At 37.1% G+C, this 22,955-nt stretch overlaps 3 protein-coding genes and 1 long non-coding RNA gene across 5 annotated transcripts in view; 2 read left to right on the forward strand and 2 right to left on the reverse strand.

The window, feature by feature from the left end:
- LOC310716725 overlaps nucleotides 1-1,021 on the forward strand; it is a 1,588-nt gene extending 567 nt beyond the window's left edge. The window contains exons 2-3 of the long non-coding RNA XR_014530654.1: nucleotides 783-845; nucleotides 964-1,021. This is a non-coding gene — a long non-coding RNA (uncharacterized lncRNA). The remainder of the gene's footprint in view (nucleotides 1-782; nucleotides 846-963) is intronic.
- A 1,061-nt stretch (nucleotides 1,022-2,082) lies between these two features.
- Nucleotides 2,083-6,766, forward strand: klhl43 (kelch-like family member 43). The gene is made up of 5 exons (XM_083524058.1): nucleotides 2,083-2,738; nucleotides 2,828-3,174; nucleotides 4,754-5,053; nucleotides 5,159-5,334; nucleotides 5,420-6,766. Exons 1-5 carry the CDS (start codon nucleotides 2,327-2,329, stop codon nucleotides 6,162-6,164), a joined length of 1,980 nt encoding a protein of 659 aa, XP_083380184.1. The 5' UTR covers nucleotides 2,083-2,326; the 3' UTR covers nucleotides 6,165-6,766.
- Nucleotides 6,767-10,221: 3,455 nt separating this feature from the next.
- On the reverse strand, nucleotides 10,222-13,243 carry rpl11 (ribosomal protein L11). Its single transcript, XM_083524122.1, has 6 exons — nucleotides 13,130-13,243; nucleotides 12,323-12,473; nucleotides 12,122-12,228; nucleotides 10,823-10,954; nucleotides 10,489-10,599; nucleotides 10,222-10,298 (listed from the first exon to the last, which is right to left on the reverse strand). Exons 1-6 carry the CDS (start codon nucleotides 13,133-13,135, stop codon nucleotides 10,269-10,271), a joined length of 537 nt encoding a protein of 178 aa, XP_083380248.1. The 5' UTR covers nucleotides 13,136-13,243; the 3' UTR covers nucleotides 10,222-10,268.
- A 2,737-nt stretch (nucleotides 13,244-15,980) lies between these two features.
- LOC310716307 (cyclic GMP-AMP synthase) lies at nucleotides 15,981-22,204 on the reverse strand. Of its 2 annotated transcripts, none has more exons than XM_083523355.1 (7): nucleotides 22,090-22,204; nucleotides 19,817-19,944; nucleotides 19,295-19,515; nucleotides 18,605-18,830; nucleotides 17,891-18,166; nucleotides 17,295-17,394; nucleotides 15,981-16,494 (listed from the first exon to the last, which is right to left on the reverse strand). In XM_083523355.1, the coding sequence occupies exons 2-7, from the start codon at nucleotides 19,923-19,925 to the stop codon at nucleotides 16,251-16,253; spliced, it is 1,176 nt and encodes a 391-aa protein (XP_083379481.1). In that variant the 5' UTR covers nucleotides 19,926-19,944; nucleotides 22,090-22,204; the 3' UTR covers nucleotides 15,981-16,250. The 2 variants fall into 2 exon arrangements, with proteins under 2 accessions (XP_083379481.1, XP_083379480.1); XM_083523354.1 differs by having other exon boundaries at nucleotides 15,981-17,202.
- Nucleotides 22,205-22,955: the final 751 nt, after the last annotated feature.

Below are 22,955 nucleotides of genomic sequence, written 5' to 3' on the forward strand. Positions count from 1 at the left end.
CTATAAATAACAGGCTAAGATAGGAGCAGGCATGCTTTGGCTGAGGGTGGTGGGCAGTAGGCCTACAACCAGAAGGCAAGTGCTGCATATAACAGCTGCCTGTTGTCATTAAACCACCTTCAGCCTACTTTATTACTTTTCATCTCACTTTACCCTCATAATGTTTCTCTGTTATTCCTGTTTCCAATCCCACCACTGCATGTTCCTTTCTCCATCAGGCCAACCAGTCTTTCTAACACTTATCATTTTAATCTCTCTAATAAATAGTGACAGTTCAGAATAGGGTACTAATCCTGGGAAACTACCTGAGAAATATTTTGTGGACAATTGTTTTACAATATAAATCTATATGTTTAATTTGAGAGTGCAATTTATCTGTGTTTATTCTTGCTAAATTCTTGGTAAGTGTAATTATGCTGTAGAATGCAATATGTGTATTTGTGTCATTTCTGCCATGACCTTTGAAATTGCTTTACTGTTATATATATTCATTTCTTAGAGACAAGATGAACAAAAATTCATTTAAATTCTCCCACCGATTTCCCTCTAATTTTCTCATCTCCCTGTATTTCTCCCTGTGTTTGTGTATTTCTATGATGGCTCTAAATGCAGTTCACACTATGCAAAGCCAGCAGCAGCTGTGGTGTTATGTGAGACAATACTGACAAGCTGCAGCTATAACAATGATGGAGTTATCCCACACAACTTGATTAAAAAACTGAGTTAATAATTATATAGTATACAAGAGAGATTTTGTGATTTTTATTTTTTTTTTTTTGCAGCATATATTGAAAGCCCACGAAAACTATTAGCCATAAAGTGCTCCAACTTTATTATTAAAAAAGGTATTTATACATAATAGATCAAATATTAACCAAGATTATACATATTATTAAAGTTGTGGAAGAAATGTAATCTTTCCTGCAAAGTAATATATTTTATGATGGTCATTTGTTTAACCAGTCTGTTAAGTCTCGTCGCCGAAGACACCAGCTTCTTAGTGCAGACCTACACAGAAGGTATCTATTTCTCAGAGTGCAAATAAAATAATAGATATTCCTAAAATTATAAGACACTGAAAACTGTGCCCAGCACATACCTGATTTTGGTCCAGATCAACATTTTTTATTTATTTAAAAAGTATATTTTCTTGTAATATGGAGATGAATACACTTAGCATATACATTTCAAAAATTTCCCTATGGGATCAATAAAGTATTCTAATTCTGGTTCTGATATATAATGCTATACATATATATTGCTATACCTGAAACATGGTAAAGGCATACCTGAATATGAGGACGAAAACAATTATACAACTTTATGTAGTGAGCGGTAAAAGAAAAACCAAGGGAAAATAAGGGAGATTCACAGGGGAGCTTGGAAGAGGCAGCTGGCAGTAGGAGGGTAATTTAAGCAGTGTAGCTTGAGCCATGTTCTCCTGTGGTTTTAGATATTTTTAGATACTGACTTGATTGGACCTGGGTTTCATACTCCTACTAGGTTTGTGTGTACACAAACAAAATTTTACTCCTAGATTGTCACTGACAAACTTTATATTTAGCTTTTTCAAAATAGAGAACATAGAAAAGAGGCTTTATTTGTCACATATACATTACAGCACATTAAAATCTTTCTTTGTTAATCCCAACTTGTTAGGAAGTTTGGGTCAGAATGCAGGGTCATCCATGATCAACTACTATACACAGTGGTACACAGGAAATGATACAGCAACTCTTAAGCACAGAGGGTTGAGGACCTTGCTCAAGGTCCCAACAGTAGCAGCTTGGTGGTGCTGGGGCTTGAACCCATTTATTTACAAAATTCACAATAGAAAAAGAACAACTACTTTGACAAAATATTAGCTATCTTCACTAACGAATATATAATATTTCGCAGTGTCAGACAGCATGCAGTTTGGATTAAAATGAGCAGAATGCAATTCTGACAAATTCTTCTCCGAGACCACTTGCATCTGCCAATCACCCTTATTCTTTAAGTTTAAGATTACAATTATTCTGTTGTGTAAGTATGTAATGTTCTGAATTCCTTTTTGTAATGAAAAAATGTGTTTTCTCCTAGGTCCTGTGTGACAATCTTCCACCCACCTCATCAATTTTCTTCAGTTAATCAGCACTGTCTGTCTCTTTCTTTATCCTGTCAGTGCTATTTTGAGAACACATGCCAGGAAGTGTACATTAAAATTGTAAAACAAACAAACAAAAATAATAAAATTTTTACCAAATTGTTCAAATTATCAAAAATTTGAAATCACTGCCATCAGCTCCTAAAATAGATAACCAACAAAACTAGTTTATCTCTCAGCATGGCACCCAAGAAGAAGGCACCCCGCCCCAAAAAGACAACCCCAGAGCCAGTACAGTTGGAGAGTGGGGTAGTGGTGCCTGAGACATCAGTAAAAAAACTAGAAATGCCTCTCAGCATTGAGCAACTAAATCGTCTCAATGGAATCCCCCTGCCACCAGTGATCCGGCCTGGAGAGAGGGGTTTTGGCTTGGGTGGGGAAATGACTCGTCCCCTGCATGGATCCGCTCTTCTTGAGGAGCTGAGCCGCATGAGACAGGAGCGCTTCCTCACTGACCTGGAGCTGGCATGCAAAACTAAGGCCTTTGATGTCCACAAGCTAGTCATGTCGTCTGTCAGCCAGTACTTGCGTGAAGTTCTAGCTAAGGATCCAGGTCTCAAGCGCTTGGAGTTGCCAACCATATCACCCTTGGGTAAATTGCATCATATCTAGAGTTTTGTGTTATTACTGGCATTCCATTGTAATGGCAAATAAATGTATCAATTAATCATCTATCTCCAGGTCTAGCCAATGTGATCACCTTTGCTTATCTTGGCCGTGTGCATATGTCTCTCTACACTATTGGCTGTACGGTATCTGCCGCCTGTACCCTACAAATCCCCCACCTTCTCCAGATGTGCATGGACTTCCTGATGGTAGAGTTAAATGTGCACACCTGCGTGTACATCTGGAACATTGGGGCAGCTTATGGTCTGGGCCCTGTGCGGGACTCTGCTCGTCGTTTTGTTCTGGAAAACTTTGCCCAGTTTGCGGAGACACCCCAGTTTTTCCAGCTCAACCTAGAACAGATCACTGCTTTCCTGCAGGATGACAGTCTGATCCTGCCTTCAGAGGTCACCACCTTCCAGGTAAGATCACACCAAACATAAATCCTTTCTTCTGTCTACTTGTAGCCATGTTGGATTTGCTTTACTTTACTGTATACAGTATAGCAGTACTGTGCATACTAATGGGGAAGACAAGACAGGTCATACAGGAGGGGATTCACAGACGCTGTGAAGAGCCTATTTATGGTATCTTATGAAAATGAGTACACCGCTCACATTTAAGAAACCATATGAGTATACCTTCTCAAGAGACATTTCTATAGAAATGAAACTTGGATATATTTTAGAGTAGTCAATGTGCAACTTGCATAGCGGTACAGATTTACTGTACTCTGAAAATAACTCAATATACACCCATTATTGTTGAAATAGCTGGCAACAAATGTGAGTACACCCGGCCTAAGTGATAACATCGCTTAACCATGCAAAGCCACATGACCTATTCATCATGTTCATGTTTTTGTCTACTGGACAGGACCATACAAATTTGTTTTAGAGAAGTTATAATTGGTTCCTTTGAGTACAATTCTCTCATACTGACCACTGGATGTTCAACATGGCACCTCATGGCATAGAACTCTCTAAAAATTTGAGAATTAGAATTGTTGCTCTCCACAAAGATGGCCGAGGCTATAAGAAGATTAGTAACACCCTAAAGCTGAGTAATAGTACAGTGGCCAGGGTCATACAGAGGTTTTCCAAGAAGGTTTTCACTCGGAACAGGCCTCATAAGGGTCGATCAAAGAATTCGAGTCCACGTGCTGTGCGTCAAGTTCAGAAGCTGGTTTAAAAAAACAGAAGCACGAGTGTTGCCAGCATTGCTTTAGAGGTTCCAGAAGTGAAAGGTCTATCATCCCAGAGGGAAGTCTCTTCTGAAGCTGGATCACAAGAAACAGTTTGCTGAAGACAACCTGTACAAGAGCATGAAATATTGAAACCGTGTCCTGTGGTCTGATAAGACTAAGATAAACTCAGATGGTGTCCAGCATGTGTGGCATTGCCCTGGTAAATGCCAAAAATATTTTGTCTTGCCTACAGTCAAGCATGGTGGTCTGGGGCTGCATGAGTGTTCCTGGTACTGGGGAGCTGTGGTTAATTAAGGGGAAGATGGATTCCAACATGTACTGTGACATTCTGAAGCAGAGCATGATGCCCTTCTCTCAGAAACTTGGCCACAATATTGATACTTTGGACACAGTTTTGGCATATTCAATTAGGGTGTACTCACTTTTGTTGCCAGTTATTTAGACATTTATAGCTGTATATTGAGTTACTTTCAGAGGACAGTAAATCTGTACTGCTATACAAGCAGTACATTGACTACTCTAAAAAATACACAAGTTTCATTTTTATACTATTGTCCCTTGAGAAGATATAATAAAATGGTTGCTGAAATGTTAAGGTTGTACTCACTCATGTGAGATACTGTATGTGTCTGATACAGAAGTATTTTAAAAATAGTAGTAAATATAAATACTTCCATACTTTATATAGAAATAAAATTAGTGTAACATGAGCTGATGGAATCCTAGATGCTATATGTGAAGTCAAGTGCGTTTTTTGATATGGAGCTTTATCTATAACTTTGTTTTGGATCCAGGTGGCCATGAAGTGGCTGGACTTTGATCCAAAGAGGCAGGTTCATGCTTATGACCTACTGTCTCATGTACGATTCGAGACTATCCCCGCCAGCGAGCTGGTTCGGGAGATTCAGCCTGTAGCTCGCATGACGCATGATCCTCAGTGCCACCGTCTACTGGTGGATGCCATGAACTACCATCTGCTGCCATACCAACAGAACACTTTACAGTCCCATCGCACAAAGGTCAGAGGTAGCCAGACTGTTCTGCTAACTATTGGTGGACGCCCCTCCCTTACTGAGCGTGCCCTGAGTCGAGAAGTAAGCCTTGCATTCACAGTTGCCTATGTTAATTCATGTAGTTGCTCATATAGTTAATACATATTTCTTATTTCATATCATATTCACTCTTATTCTTGTCTCTAGGTACTATGGAGAGACCCTCGTGATGGAGTTGCCTCATGGCGCCATCTTTCCCAACTTCCTGCTAAGAGCTTCAACCAGTGTGTAGCCATGATGGATGGTTTCTTGTATGTAGCAGGTGGAGAAGATCAGAACGATGCTAGAAATCAGGCCAAACATGCTGTCAGCACTCTCTGCAGGTAGATTTTTAACTGTAATGTTTCGCAAAGCATTGATATTGAAAATGGCCTGAATCTGACTTCCTCACTATGCACCACTCCCCAGATATGACCCTCGATTTAACACATGGCTGCATCTGAGTAGCATGCGCCAGCGCCGCACCCACTTTAGCCTTGTGGCTACAAATGGCCGCCTTTATGCAATTGGTGGTCGTAACACCGACGGATTGCTAGCCACTACTGAGAGCTACCTGCCTTCCACCAACAGCTGGCAGCTCCGCTCTCCCATGGATATGCCACGCTGCTGTCATGCCAGTGCTGTTCTACCTTCTGGAGACATTCTAGCAAGTGGTGGTTATGTCAACTGCGCCTACTCCCGCTCTGTGATCTGCTACAATGTGCAAAGTGACACCTGGAGTGAGCAGGCACAATTGGAAATGCCACGTGGCTGGCACTGCTCCACCACACTTGGTGGTAAAGTTTATGTGGTGGGTGGAAGCCGACTGGGCCCAAGTGGGGAGCGTGTAGATGTGCTAATCACAGAGGTGTTTTCACCTGAGAATGGTCAGTGGAGCAGGGCTGCCTCCCTGCTCATGGGAGTAAGCACGGCTGGTCTGGCACCGCTAGGTGACCTGCTATATCTTGTGGGTGGGTGGAATGAAGCTGAGAAGCGCTACAAAGCGGCAGTACAGCGATATGACCCAGGTACCGACAGCTGGTCAGCTGGGGAGGAGCTACCTGAACCCACAGTGGGCGTATCCTGCTGTGCTCTGGCATTACCGCCACGCCACACTTCACGCAAACATCGTAACACTCCCAACCATGAAGAACAGGGTGGCATGGCTGCATGAGAGAGGGTGAAATAATGAGGCCAAGATTAGTGGTGAGAAGGAAAGAGAAATGGAAAAACAAAAAATGGGTAGACAGTTACTAGTCTGTGAGGAGTCAATAAGTTAAGGAAAGAGATAATATGGTAGGACTCCTTTATCACTAAGGCAGAATTATGTATCAAGCTGTGAATGTTTAGTCTCATATAGGGCCCAGTCATTAACAATGTGAAAATGTCTAGGCCAACATAGCTGCTGAGTACATGGAACAAACATTTGAGTTTTAGACATTCATTACAAATGAACAACTTTCAATTTATTAACATTTCTATCTTTTTTAGTTTATATTTACTGTAGTCTATTTATTTACCAAAACAAGATAATTTCAAGGAAGAAAGATGTAACAACTAGTTTTTCATTCATTCACATTCAGTAACCACTTTATCTGGATCAGAGTCATGGTAAATCCAGAGTCTTCTCTGGGAAACCAGGGTACGAGGTGAGAATATACCATGGATGCTAATCCAGTCTATTAAAGGGCACTAGACCAGACAAACTTAGCACCCCCATAAAAAGATGATTAGGTTCAAATATCTGTGTAAAAAGAGAACATGCTTCTATGTATTTTCTATGTATAAAAATAAAAATGGCATATTTCAAAACAATTTCAAATCTAGATAAAACATAAAATATAAAAAAAAAATCTATTTTGATGAATCTCTTCTCTCTTTTCTCTCACATTTTATATATATATATATATATATATATATATATATATATATATATATATATATATATATATATATAAAACATGCATTCAGAAAGTATTCAGACCCCCTTTGCATCAATCTACATTCAGCATCCCATAATGTAAAATCAGAACAGATCAGAAATAAATAAATAAAATATATATATTTTTTTTACTTATTTAAAATTAGATATACATAAGTATTTAGACTATTTACTCAGTTCTTAGCTGAAGCACCTTTGGCAGCCATGACAGCCTTGTCTTTTTAGGGTATGAGTTTGCATACCATTTCCTGCTATTCTTTTTTGCAAATCTCTTAAACTGTGTCAGGTTGGATAGGGACCACCAGTGGACAGCCATTTTTAGGTCTCTCCAGAAGTGTTCAATTTACGCTATTCATGTGAAGTCTTGCCAGTTTGTTTAGGGTTATTGTAGGTCCTGAGCACAGTGGAACAGATTTTTATTGAGGATACTTTGCTCCATACAGCTTTACTTTAACCACGACCAGTTGCACAGTCCCTGCTGCAGAAAACCATTCACACAGGATGATGCTGCCACCATCATGCTTCACTGCCAAGTTGTTTTTGTGCAGGTGATTAGCAGTGGCTGGTTTCCTTCAGGCATAATGTTCAGAATTGAGGTCAAATATTACAATCTTTTTCTACACAGCCTGAGAGCCCTTCATTTGGCTTCCATTAAGCCACTCTGCCATAAAGGCCAGATCATTGGAGCAACATAATAAAACTGAAGATGTGAAGGGGGTCTGAATACTTTCTGAATGCTGTGTGTGTGTGTGTGTGTGTGTGTGTGTGTGTGTGTGTGTGTGTGTGTGTGTGTGTGTGTGTGTGTGTGTGTGTGTGTGTGTAAAATAATCTGTGAAACCTATATCAAAACTTAATTGTGTCCTAAGAAGTCACCTTTACATCTAACCAGTAATTTGCAATACTGACCCAGTGATTAATAAAATTTCTTCTTGTCTGGACAACATACATCTGCATTTTTTGTAATATCACCATCTGACAAAATTCCAAATGTATACACAGCCCTGCTATCTTTAAGAGAACCAGTGAATATCCTAGAGAGAAAATGCTGTTCCAGACAGAGAGCTTTTTGATATGTGAATTTAAGAAGAATCGTCACTTGTAATGTGGAAATTTGACAGGCAGTGGTCCCATTATTATAGTTATATTGGCACTAGCTGATTATGGCTTTTGCGTTGTGTTGAATGGAGACATAATGTAGGTGTTGCATATGGTTCTAATTCTCTAGGATGACATTTCACTTGAATAAAGTTAAATCAATAAAATGTATCAAAACAAGGCATGTCTTGAGTTATCTTTACATCACATAACTATTGTGAGATTAGAAATTTAAAACTTTGTTGCAGTGTACATTACAATTTATATGGCTAATGGTGGAAGGAGCACTGGAAATCTCAAGGTCTATCTCGAGTCAAGGTTTAGCCATATTACACCCACTTTGATCTTATCTACTATCATAGTGAACTGCAAAAAAAAAGTTTAATAATTAAAGTAATTAACCTTGGGGGATCCTGCGTCCTCATATGGAGACATTACATTTTGGGTTCCCTGCACATAATACTTCATTCATAAGTTGGACATGTGCTTATTAGTAGACACTTTATAGCACCATTTAGTGGTAGAAAAAGTGCAATACACTGATTAGTAGAAACAAGATGTGAAACTCTACAGTGGAGTCAGACATAAAAGTAGAACAGGCACAGAACCTCATCAAAATTTGAGTATACATAGCATTTACTTTAACGTGACACACAGACAAATTTTATCAATAGTAACCAAATGAATGCTGCTAATTAATAAGTACTCGTTTGGGGAAACTGGGACTTATGATGGTAAGATTGCAAAGTGAAAATGTAAAACTAGGGGAACATAACATGGAAAGATTTGATAAGAAACCAACAGTTTACATAAAAAATGAGGAGTTCTTGCATGTGGTGCACATTAATCTAAAGTGTTTGTTTTGGTTATTTTTTCTGTGCTGCATTTCTATGGCACAACAATTTGTCCGCTGCAGAATTATTGAAATCAAGAATTTAAAAAATAAATAAATAAAAACTGATGTGGAGGATTTGTCTGTGATGCTACTGGTCCTGGTGTAAACCAGCTACATGTTCATTACATTCTGATTCAACAGAATTGACTCAGCAAAACAGTACTGAAAGTGATAGTGAGCCACAACTCCTTTTAGGCGCATGTAAAACGTCGTCACAGCATGCAGACATCCAGAGTACCTATGTGTAAACATTATCTTGGTAAAGGTGATGACATTGGTGGTGAGCCAGGGGCTGATGGACAAAATGACAGTCACAGCATGCAGACGTCCAGAGGCGCTGTGCATAAACATTAGCGTGGCAAAATGCTAACGAGCTAGGACCTAGCACAGATGTCTACCAACAGAACACACACGTGGCAAGTGTTAGAAGTCTTCTGCATTTACTCCAGACTTGGTTCAGTTTGAGGGTAAAGATAAAAGTCTGCATGAGCGTCACAGCTGGCAGCCATTGGACTATATAGAGCAAAATATTGTCAGTTGTATGAAACTCATTGTTAATTGCACAAATGCTTCACTTCAAAATTGATGCTCCAAAAAAAAAAAAAAAATCTCATAAGCTCATGTCCCGCATGCCTTATGTTATAACATGGGATGTTCTTGCCCAATGCCTTAAGAATCCCTGCCATTAGTGAGGAAATCAAGCATGACATTACAGATTGAGGTTGACTTGGTAGACAGGAGGATGAGCTATTGCTGAATGAGTGAACAAAAAAAAATAAAATAGATGATTCTCGTGCAGTTCATGGATCTCGCATGAGCCAACGACCAGCTATTGTATCAAGAGAGCATTGAATGTAGTACACCAAAGGAGGATATAATGCAGTTCCTTGAGTTTTGCATTGCAGTGGCTCAGGCATACTTGCGAAAGTGTGAACATGTTGACGACAATATACAGGAGAACTCCGGTCTCAGGCCCCACAACTTGTGCTAAACCTCTTCCAGAGATGGTCAACCTGAGCAGCCCAACATGTTGCATAGTGAAACGAGATCCTGGGAAATCTTGTGTGCGACATGTAATATTTTAGTTTTTATTTTACTAATTGTTTTACTAATATAATACTTTGTTTGCAAACTGGATGCATTATAGTCTAAAAAGGAGTATAAAATTGTCCACGCGTAATATCGCAAGATCCTTTTTCTTGCTCACCCCCATTTGTATATGATTCACACAAACTAAAACCAGTTGGTATAAAATATAACATTCATTTAAAAAAAAAAAAATGACATGAGAAAGAGAAATTGGGCTTTTTCTTTTATTTATTTGTTATAAACAAAGTGGTAATCCTCTACTTGCCAGGAAGGATAACACCATCATACTGAAAGACAGAAAAAAAAAAAAAAAAGTAGAACCAACATTAAAAAAAATAAGAAAAGAAACCCTAAATAGGTTCTCTTCACTGTTTTTTTTTTTTTTTTTTTTTTTTTTTTACATTGAAACAAATGTGCCAGTTTTAAAAATATTTCGTAAAGAAAGGCCAATGAATAAAATGATGCCCTTAAACATACCTTTTGCTGGAACCAACGCATGGCTTCCTCCTTGCGGATGCGGTGCCTGAAGCCAATGCGCCCCCTTTTCCTTTTCTTGTCGGCAATGCTGAAGCCGGGTCTGCCCAGAACCTTTGATAAGGAAGCACAAGAACAAAGTACATCAAGAACTTTTTACTAGATTTGCTAGTTAGACAAAAACCAAACAATACAGTGCTGCAAATCTCAAAACAACATGTGAGCCTTTAATGGCATATTACTCTTATTTTTCCTCAAAGGAAACACTAGAAAGAACAGTTATTAAAACACAACACTTTAAAGTGATAAGATAATAATAAAATAAAAACAAACTTACCACGTAGAAGTCCAAGCCATAAATACCAATGCTAGGATCATACTTGATGCCCAGATCGATGTGCTCCTGAATGCCAAAGCCGAAGTTTCCACTGTCTGAGAAGTTGTTCTTCCTTAACTCATACTCACGCACCTGGATAAAGCAGAAAATGAAAAAAGAATAGCAGTCATTTCAGCAAATTTTATTCAATCCAGAGTTGTTAAACTAATCTTGGGTAATAAACTAGTTTACAAAACCCAGTAAGTGTAGTACACAACCACATCTTAAAACTACATTTTAAATGTGCAACTGGGTAAAAACAGACAACAAATCAAATGAATAGTTGTAAACTATTGAATTATAAAACTAAAAGGGGCTTGACTGGAATGTTGTCATGAATCAACATAGAGTGTATTAATATAAGCATCATGGAAAAAAATCCTGGTGCTTGAATAGGCACTCGCTCATCAAAATTCTCATTCACAAGTGTTCACTAAGTGAGCTTATATCCAGACTTTACTGCTCCTTTATGCCCCCTAGTGGAGCATTAAAAACCTCAAAATCTTCCTTGAGAACAGTGGTGGGTAAGAAAAGAACACAGATTTGTTCTTATTACAGATGTTTCTAGACATGCATTGATGTGAAGACAAATGTTTAAGGACAAATAAAATTACAGGTGTTTCTACATTAGCGCTTCAAGATAAAACTAACTTGGCTCTGGGAAAAGACTTTTCCCCTACATATTATTAACCTTCCAGAGAAATCAATGAGAAAATGTCTGTCTGGTAATCAAGTTATTACATTGCTGTTCAATAACATTACATTTAACAATAATTTGTGGTGTCATTCTTAAATAAGCAAATCAAGTTTTCATTTTCCATAATAAAACACTGTGCACTCATAGCTGATATTTGCTAAGTAGCAAATCTCTAGCATAGCTAAGTAGAACAAATTATTTAACTTTTCCAAGTTACATAAATATCACTGCAACCAACCAAATATCTACTAAATCTCGCAAATGTTTAGGAATAACCATTTGTATTTGTGCATCAACAAGACGTTTGGCTTTGAGTACATGCAGCTTCATTAAGGACCATGAAAAACTCATCCAAATCCATCCAGAATGCTGGATGACCAAACTGTCAGTCTCAATATTTAAAAATTTTGGTCATTGACTCCATTAATATCCTATTTACTTCAACCACTAACGTATAACTTGTATTTATGAAGTATAAATGACCATGCGAACTATTGAGAAAATTGCAAAGAATCTTACAACAACAACTAGTCAAACAAACAGAACAGCTGATACATTCTCACCTTCAACCCCTTCTCCAGGATCTCCTCAGCCTTGGCACCACGAACAGTGCAATGGACAGCAATCTTTTCATTTCTGCGGATACCAAAGGATCTCACAGTGTAGCGGGCTGTGGGGGAGAAATGGTTTCCAAAATATTAAATGCGATGTTGAACACACAATAAACCATGACCCAGAAAAGTACATAAATTAAATTTGCTCACCTTTAGAGAAGACAGGAGTTTGGCCTGTGAGCTGCTCCAGCACCTTGGCAGCACGGGTCAGTCTGTCACCACTCTCACCAACACAGATGTTCAGGCACAGTTTGCGAATACGCAGCTCCCTCATGGGGTTCTCCTTCTTCTCACTGTGGTCCTGCAAAATAAAAACAACCTGGTTTAACAGACATATCTAGTAGTTCCTGTGTGCACACGCTGCCATTCTTCACAACACTGAACTTCATGATCATTAATGAACAATCACCCTCGTAAGACTCCACAGGCCAACCTACAACTAGGATTCTTACTGGCTACAGATCATAAATGGCTCTTTCGACATTGAAATATTAAAGGAATGTCAACGTTTTAACACACAAGCATTTAAAGTTACTATAAACCTGTACCAAGCATGTCCGGACATATCCACGACATCCACTTCAGCTACCAGCTCCAGCTACATAAAATGACCCTAATTTACAAGTTACTGCTTCAGAAAGTTCTACAAAAGTATCCGTTTACAAATGAATAACTGTTCCGTAACATTTTCAGCGATACAAAACACATGTATGGAGCCTCGGGTCTCAGCTTCAGCCACTCGCTCACTAGGAGCACCGGATAACTGGAAAGCTAACTGCTAAACATTTATTATCGCTCACATTCTATCACTTTCGCCTCAGATATAACCAGATTATCGTAGGGTAAATAAAACTCTACACGGGGAATCACAGATGGCCCTAAAATACCACTGGAACAAGGCGATGTTTTTAGATTTCAACTGTACACCGTTTTCATTAATATATCGTATGCACTCACCGCCATGTTGGATCGCTAGAAGAGGACGTTACGCTTCCGGCGCAGAGCATTTATAACAGCGTGTTCACCTAAAAATGAGTCGGCCAAAACACACTGCTCGCGGTATAACGTTCCTACATTATTGTCGCACAGAAACATGACACAAATATATAATAATCAACATGTAGAATAGAATAGAATAGAATAGAATAGAATAGAATAGAATAGAATAGAATAGAATATTAGGTATTGTATTAATTAGCTTTTTTTAATAATACACACACTGCTTTCTTAAAAAATTTTATATTTAATAAATAAATAAAAATACAACATTTAAGAAAAAACAGATTAAGTTACTCTGATGTTTAGATTTTCTACTTTCGGCTGCTCCCATTAGGGGTCGCCACAGCGGATCATCCTTCTCCATCGTACCCTGTCCTCTAAATCTGCCTCTCTCAAATTCACCAAGTAACTCCTCTGCTACCTCCATCTCCCGCTTTCCCTCCTGTCTCCTGTCTGTTTATAATATTACAAACACCCAAAACAACATTTAAAAAAAGGGAAGAATGACATTAAGTTATTAAGTATATATTGTATCTTGTTGTATATTGAAAACTATATGTTGAATGGTTTAGATACAACTTTAAATGTTTATATATAGCTACAGTGTTAAATGTTTATATATAGCTACACAGTGTTCGTTCATCTTTTCTGTATACCGCTGCTGCATGTCTAGTCACCAGTCTTTAAAAGTTTGCGGAGGACGCATCTCTAATTTGGCTTATCTCTGCAGGGGATGAGTCTGCCTACAGGTGGGAAATCAACTATCTGGTGATGGTGAAAAACTAAAGAGAAAGAGTTCCACCCTGTACTATTATACTGTACGACTTCGCTGTTGACATTGTAGGAGTCCTGCAAACTTTCTGCTTCCTGGAAACTATAATCTCACTAAAAGGATCTCACAGGGAACCTGAACATCAGTTCACACACACCAGAGGTTGTACTTCTTGTGACAGCTGAAGAATTCCAACCTACCAAAGTAAAAAATGGTGTGCTTCTACACCTGCATCATTGAGTTCATACATACAGTTGTGTGAAAAAGTGTTTGCCTCCTTCCTGATTTCTTATTTTTTTGCATGTTTGTCATGCTTTAATGTTTCAAATCATCAAACTAATTTGAATATTAGTAAAAGATAACACAAGTGAACACAACATGCAGTTTTTAGATGAAGGCTTTTATTATTGAGGGAAAACAAAATCCAAAACTACATGGCCCTGTGTGTAAAAGTGTTTGCCCCCTAAACCTAATAACTGGTTGGGCCACCCTTATCAGCAAGAACTGCAATCAAGCATTCGCAATAACTTGCAATGAGTCTGTTACAGCGCTGTGGAGATCATAGCAGCAACAGCAACTCATTAGGATTCAGGTCAGGACATTGATTAGGCCACTCCAAAGTCTTAATTTTTTTTTTCAGCCATTCAGAGGTGGACTTGCTGGTGTGTTTTGGATCAAGTTCGCTTCAGCTTGAGGTCACGAACAGATGGCCGGACATTCTCTTTCAGGATTTTTTGGTAAACAGCAGAATTTATGATTCTTTTATCACAGCAAGTCTTCCATGCCCTGAAGTAGCAAAACAGCCCAAGACCATCACACTACCAACACCATATTTTACTGTTGGTATGATGTTCTTTTTCTGAAATGCGGTGTTACTTTTACGCCAGACGTAATGGGACACACACCTTCCAAAAAGTTTAACTTTTGTCTCTTCAGTCCACAAAGTATTTTCCTAAAAGTCTCATCAAAAGATCAGCAGGATGTTTTCTGGCAAAACTGAGACTAGTCTTTATGTTCTTTTTGCTTAGCAGCGGTTTTGTCTTGGAACTCTGCCATGCAGACCATTTTGCCCAGTCTCTTTCTTTTGGTGAAGTCATGAACACTGACCTTAACTGAGGCAAGTGAGGCCTGCAGTTCTTTGGATGTTGTTTGGGGTCTTTTGTGACCTCTTGGACGAGTCGTCTCTTTGCTTTTAGGGTAATTTTGTCGGCCGGCCACTCCTGGGAAGGTTCTCCCCTGTTCCATGTTTTTGCCATTTGTGAATAAAGGCTCTCACTGTGGTTCGCTGGAATCCCAAAGCTTTAGAAATTTCTTTATAACCTTTTCCAGAATGATACTCAATTACTCTCATTTGTTTCTGAATTTCTTTGGCTCTCTGCATGGTGTCTAGCTTTTTAACGATCTTTTGGTCTACTTCACTTTGTCAGGCAGGTCCTATTTAAGAGATTTCTTGATTGTGAACAGGTGTGGCAGTAATCAGGCCTGGGTGTGGCTGGAGAAATTGAACTCAGGTGTGATAAACCACAGTTTTAACAGGGGGGCAAACACTTTTTCACACAGGGCAATGTCATTTTAGATTTTCTTTTAATAATAAAAACCTTCATTTAAAACTGCATTTTGTGTTCACTTCTGTTATATTTTACTAATATTTAACTTAGTTTGCTGATCTGGAACATTAAAGTGTGACAAACATGCAAAAGAATAAGAAATCAGGAAGGGGGCAAACACTTTTTCACACCACTGTACTGTATTACGCTATAATACATTGCTTCCCTGCACCTTTGAACTTAATTGGAGAATAATTTCATTTGCACTGCCTCACTTTTACAGACACTGTACAATTGTACAGGCAGTGTCTTTATTATTTTATTTTAAGATTTCATAGTTTTATAGCAGCAGTACACCTTAACTTCATAAATCTATACATTCCTTGTACATACAACCAGTTGTACTAGACAATAAATGTGATTCTAATTCTGATTATAGTGTTGTGTGTCATTACAATTGTAGCAATAAAAATTAACAATATTATTATTTTTGTGGCATCAACTACGTGCCATTGTTTTCAATCAAACAAAGATATTACAAGTCCATTAAAAACAGGTAGAAAATACCTTACAAAAAGAAAAAAAGGTGGTTTTATTTTTAATTCCACAGTTATTAGTGTAGCAAGAAATTAATATCACTTTTATGGTGACCAAGATATAATAAACACTACATTAGTAGTACATAAATCAGGCAATCAAACAATTTACTTATTATACATAGATTCACATAAAATGAAGATGAAACAGATTTTTTTTCAGACTAGTAATTTAAAAATAAATATAATTTATTCTTTTTAGGGTTATGGTAAAAACCGGAACTTATTTTGAGAACCTTGAATGAGATGCCAGTCCATTTACATACATTAGAGTTACCAAACCCATACTGGTATGTTTTTGGGATGGGGAAGAAACTCACATAAACACGGATAAAACCTACAGAAATACCATGCAGGTTGAGAATCCAAGAGCCGTGAGGCCACAACTCTAGACACTGCTCCACTGTGCTGCCATGACAATAAAAAAGCAGTTTAAAAAAACCTTAAAAACCCTTTAATTGCACATAAGTAAAAAAATATATTTATTTAAAACATAACACACGTAAAAAAAAATGTGGTTTTTTTTAAAGCTGATTCCATTGTTTTAAAATGACTTATTTTAAATAGCATTAACAGTATTGCAATGCCATCTACACTAAATGTAGTTGTTATGGTTTTACATAAAATGCAAGAACGGTGGCCAAAAACATAACAGCACAAGCTACAGTCAGCATTTTTCTGAAATAGCTGCTTCCACTTGCCACAGCGCCACATTTTTGTACTGTAAGTGTGATAGGTTGAGGCTGCAGTTCAATGGCAGAATGTACTGGATTTTGGACCTTTAAAAGAGGAAGCCCTGACTCTATTTGCTCTCGCAAAGCATTGCCTAGAAACCGGAGAGAACGCTTAGGGAAACTGGATGGAGAAAACAGATTGTGGTCTGGAACAAAGAAGTGGGGAAGCGAGCCATCTTTTACAGCATGCTCAAAGTGCCACAGAAGTTTCACAAAGCAGACTGAGAGTTGGCCAGGTGTCCACAGTGAGTCTTCAAATCTCTCACAGAGGTTGTAAAAGAAAACAGTTTTCCCATGGTAGGAGCATAGAGGTTCAAGCTCTTTAGGGTATTTCTCCTTAAGTCCCTTAAGCAGGCTCTTGAGGAGCCGCAGACACAGTTTTCTAAAAGAGAACGACGGTTAAGAATATAATTAAAATGAAACTACATGTTCAAACTGTTGAAAAAAACACATATTTCATGCTTATTCTCTTACCGGCAGCATTCATTTTGTTTATTCTCACAGCATGTCTTTTTGTTGCCATGGTACCGAATCATCTCTTTTTCAATATGAGAGAATGATATTCTCCAGCTCTCTGCAAATAAAACCATAATTCATTTTATCAGCAATCACACAGAGCCTAAGAACAGTACATTTTGTAATGGGCTGAATATTGACTGCCACTAAAAGGTTTTCGAGTAAGTTAAGTTTTTCTTTTATACATTTGATTGCACTTTACACACTATTGCTAATTAAATTTAAAACATGAAGCAAGTGTTCTATAAAACATCAAAAACACATTTTATTTGTGCACTAATATGTATTTCTAATGTGACTCTAAAAAAGTTCTATATTAAAGTATTAGCGAATAATTTAGTAAGAAAACAGATATTAGCATTTTCAGTGCATAGGTATTAACTGCTACAATTACCTAACATGTGTGATTCATAAAAGGCTTGTTTTTACTGAGATGTACATTCTAACATGTGAATATTTCTCAGGTTACATATAATCATTTCTTACTGATTTTCAAATTCTAAAGTGTTTAACTTGAGCTATTTTGTAAAGTTTGTCTGTTTCCTAATTAGAACCTTTTTCAACAGCTGTGAGGTTTCGTGTTTTGGGTCTCTTTGGGACAAAGTAAACAGGCTCTCCGACAAATTTGCGCCGATTGTTCTTCCCAAGCCAGTTGTCCACATCCGGGCCAGCTCGTGCATCTTTTGGCCAGCCTTGTGGCACCTCAAGACTAGGAACAATATCCATAGACAATATTTCTGCACCCTCTTTTGCATCCTGGAATACCAGAGTCACAGCTGGAGAATTTATCTTTTTCCTGCACACCACCCAGTGACCTTCATCAGCAGGCACTGAAGCTTAAAACATACATTTAAATAATTCCAAATATTGACATGTTTACAAAATGTGTACACCTACTCATTTATGCAAGTCATACTCATTAGAAATGAGTAATGTAAAAGTAATTTTATACATTAATAAAATAAAATATTCAAATAAAATGTTATATATTTATATTTAACTTGAAAGTACTGTACACCTAAATATAAAGATAAAGTCTTTAAGAATCATTGCATCACTAAAACTGTTCTTGCACAAACCACCAAATTAAACCAATGAATATTCTTTTAGTATTGTGGCCTGTATGTGACCATAATGAAGAGTTCATTGTTATTGATAATTAACGAGATTGTCTTGAATAATGTTTATTGTACTTTATGCTGGACTGGGTATTCAATTTCTAGAACAACGGTAGTAGTATGGAAAGAAAAACAATTAAATTATATTACCTTTATGCAGTTTGATGAATTTCTGAACCAGATGGTGCATTTCATTCATTATTTTTGAGGCTGAGATAGTGAGTCCATCCTCTAAGAGGAAGGCTCGGATTTCACCACGTGGAGGTCGGCAAAGGGAAATTGAATAAAAAAGCCCATTATGTTTATCTAGCTTTTTCCACTCAATTCGGGGTGTTTTAAGCTTTAACATGATGTCAAACTCATCGGGTTTATTAATCTAAAACAAACCAAGAAGAATTATTATAAGAAAAGTTTATTATTCATTTTTATGGTTGAATTTATGAAAGAAAAATTGTATTTCATTACTTATGGATTATAGCTAAATGTTTAATTAAATATAAGGTTTTAATACAATGATTTTCATATGTCCCTTTTTATCAATCCACATTTATAGAGCATATGTTCGAAAGACAGTCCTGACAGTGTACAGAAGACTTGTTTCACACTGTTAATTAGATACTGTTCTTTGGAACCCGTCCTCCTAAAATGACTTAAATAACCTAAAATGTCATATTTACTCAACCAAAGTCAGTCTCTGTGTCTGGGTTTTGTAATATTAAAATGGTAATTTTAATCAGTTTCCTTCAATGAAATTGTAAAGTGTAATTAAACTGAATACTTTTTGCTTCTTTTTTGTTTACACATCAGACAGAACAAAGTCTCAAAGTTTGTTTTGTTTACCTTCACTAATTCATAGTAGCTTCCACTATTGAGAACAGAAACATCCCTGAAAAAAGGTTGTTCATCATTTTCCTTCAGGAATTTTAATAAATCCTTTCTCAGATTATTGACCAGTTTCACAGCAGCCTGGCGGTCAGCCTGGCGTAGCCGTAAGTCTCGGCCTCGCTGCCTGATCAATCGGTCAAGTTCATGAGAGATAGTACCTTCTACTACAGGGCCACCTTTAAAAAAAGATTGTAAATTTATATGGAGGAAATATAAAAACTACTAAAACTTTGAAAATTCTAGCAATTACAAAAATGTGCATTTTTTTATATTACATTGTCTACATGACGCAGATCCAGCTGTTGTGGCACCAACTGTTTGTTGCTATACATAAATTCATATTAATCTACACAACATATTCAAAGTCACAACTTTAAAAGTTTGATCCTAATTGAACAAAGGATTTTATATCCTAAACTGTGTGTTTACTATATATAATAATGTGTGTACATCTAAGCATTTTTTTCATATTCTTACCTTTATTGCAGGGTAGCTTCTCCTGGATAGCATCTGGAGGAAAATCTGGTGATCTTAAACTTTCCATTTCATCATCTCTCAGTTTCTTTAGAGGTGGGCTTCGCACCATTTTGAAAGGTCAGTTGAAGCTATGATTTTGCATGATAGAAAATAAATTCACTGTTTAAAGTGAGTACTAACTACAGAAAGATCATTATAAAGATTATGATGATGATGATGATGATGATGATGATTATTATTATTATTATAACCCCCAGGAACACTAACAAGTATTCAAAATCTCTTGTTAGTCCATAATGTACACACATATTTTATATGTTTATTGCTACACTGATTGCAACCTAGCTTCTATAAGGTTCTTTCTCGAATCTTGGTTTTAACTGGTTAATAATTTAAACTTTATCAATGTGGGCTAAATTATTCTTTCCTGTTATTATTTTGCTTTACAAGATTTTGGTGTAATATTTAAAAAACAAAATCACAGTTTCTGTCTACAAACATAGATAAATTGTTTTTCATAAGCTTAACAGAAATCCAGTCAACATCCAAAATAAACTTTAGATGAATGAACCTGCAGACATTACTAAATAAAATTCCAATTCTATTTTTACTCAGAAAAAAAGGACAGAATTAAAGCATTAAAATATTGAGCTTCAGGGGAATGTTTAGCTGGAGATGTTCTACATATGCTTGATAACTGTGATAAGAAAGTGTACACAACAAGGACAACACGATACTGTACTTTCTGATTTTACAGTGTAAAATCTGTTAGGCACAGAGGCACAATTAGAGATAAATTTCAAGACTATAACTTACTTACTTATAATGTATACAAACTTGTTGGACATGTTATTATAGTATCATGGGTATTGAGTTGTGCCTATTCATTCAAAGAGCATTTGTAATGTTCAGGCACTGATGTTAGGCAAGAAGGTCTGATTTCCAGTTGTCGTTCCACTTTATTCCAAATTTGTTGTTCAGGAATCTGTGAAGGCCACTAGAGTTCCCTCACACAAACTCATCAAACCATTTAACCATAAATAAGGTAAAACAAGGATGTGCCTTCCCCACAAACTGGAATGCATTCAATCGCCTAAAATGTCATTGTATGTTTTAGCGTTAACATTAACCTTCAGTGGGAGAATGAGGCAGAATAGGCAGATATATATCCTTTAATATCCACATCCAAATTGTACCGGTGGCTCTATGCACACTATATAGTGCGTTATGGCATCCGATAAACCCAGATTTGTCAATTATTGTCACAGATAATGTAATGACCACACAAGAGAACACGTTTCCCCTACTCCAGAGTTCAGAGTAAAGTGACCCACATAATACACTCATTTTCCTGCCCTGTTAGTTTGTATTGTTTACTGCTGAGATGGTGTTTTTCCTAGATGCATGCTTTTCACATTAATAGTAAATGTAATACGTTACTGCACTTAAATAACAAATTACTGCATTGCAACAATTCTGCATAGATGAGTGGACAAAAATTCCTCCACAGCGCTGTAACAGACTCATTACAAGTTATTGCAAACGCTTGACTGCAGTTGCTGCAAGGGTGACCCAACCAGTTATTAGGTTTAGGGGCAAACACTTGTTTACACAGGGCCATGTAGTGTTGGATTTTGTTTTCCACTAAATAATAAAAACCTTCATTTAAAAACAACATGTTGTGTTCACTTGTGTTATCTTTTACTAATATTTAAATTAGTTTGATGATCTAAAAACATTAAAGTGTGAAAACATGCAAAACAAATGGAGGAACAGGAATGGGCGCTTTTCACACCGCTGTATATCTACATTTACTCAAGTACATGGTTTGTTTACTTCATCCACCACTGACCTACACAGATCTAACAGGGCAGAAATTTTAGAAATTTAATTATGGCAAAGGTGGAAGGTTTGGAATCACTGAACTCTCCACATACTTTTGATCATAAAGTGTGTCTTGTATTTTAAAACTTAGATGGTACATATAGGAAAATAAAACTTATTAAAAAGACAAAAATCTTTACAATGTGGTTTTAAATTAGTCAAAACCTCTTTCTCTATTTATTAACTTTTCTTTTTAACTTATATAATGTTAAGACATTCATTTGAATTACCAGATATAGACATACACTTTAAGAATAATAAGGTATTTTAGTGATCATAACATGTTTAACTTTCTATAAGTCTTTACCCAGGCAGAACTTTAAAATACTAAGGTCACAAAGAAAAAGTGCTATAAAATTACAGTAAATGTAACATGAAAACAGACTTACATGAGATACTCGTCTGAAGCAAAATGGAAATGAATAGGAGCTACAGGCATACGGAGGTAAGAGCTAATATATAGGAGGAGATATGCATAATCAGTCAGAATAGTTTCAGTTTCTTTTCACTTTAAATGCCATTTAATACAGTATTACAGTATGGCTTTCATTCGTGCGGGAGCTAAATCTTTGAGACAGAAAGCTGGAAATCATTACTCATACACAGTTTCTATTAATAATTATTTGCTGTCAGACAAGATAGCTTTTTCAACAATTCTCCATCAAAAGACAAATACTTTTTTTCCTATGCTTCAGATGTTGCCCTTGTACAACCTTATATAGCCAAAAGCTTGGATCATCAGTTAATGGGAGTATAAGTCAATATTTTTTCACCTGTCAAGCAGTCAATTCATGCGTTTTACTGACAAGCCCAGCCCTGTAAAATGATTTACATAGGCATCCCGGAAATGACTCCACAAAACAGCCATAAGGGTTGCACAAGCCAGTGCACTCTTAGTGTCAGTCTCAAGCCTGAATAAATGGGAAGGGTTGCGTTGAAAAGGGCTTTCAGCATAAAACATGTGCTAAATCAAATATGGGGATCACAACACAGAATTTCATTCCTGGGTTACCAATGACAGCCACAAGTACAGGAGGAAATTAGGCTAATGTTGGCTAAAGGAGGAGACAGAGATGAGGAAGACATCTACAGAGACTGCAGGGAAAGGTGAAGTGTAGGAGAGTGGAGGTTAAAGTTGGTACTTCAAATGTTTGTACTATGACTGGTAAAGGGAGAGAGTTAGCTGATATGATGGAGCAGAGAAAGGTAGATATGTTGTGTGTTCAGGAGACCAAGTGAAAAGGGAGTAAGGCCA

This window comes from Silurus aristotelis, assembly GCF_946808225.1.
Source record: "Silurus aristotelis genome assembly, chromosome: 21".
NCBI classification, from domain to species: Eukaryota; Metazoa; Chordata; class Actinopteri; order Siluriformes; family Siluridae; genus Silurus; species Silurus aristotelis.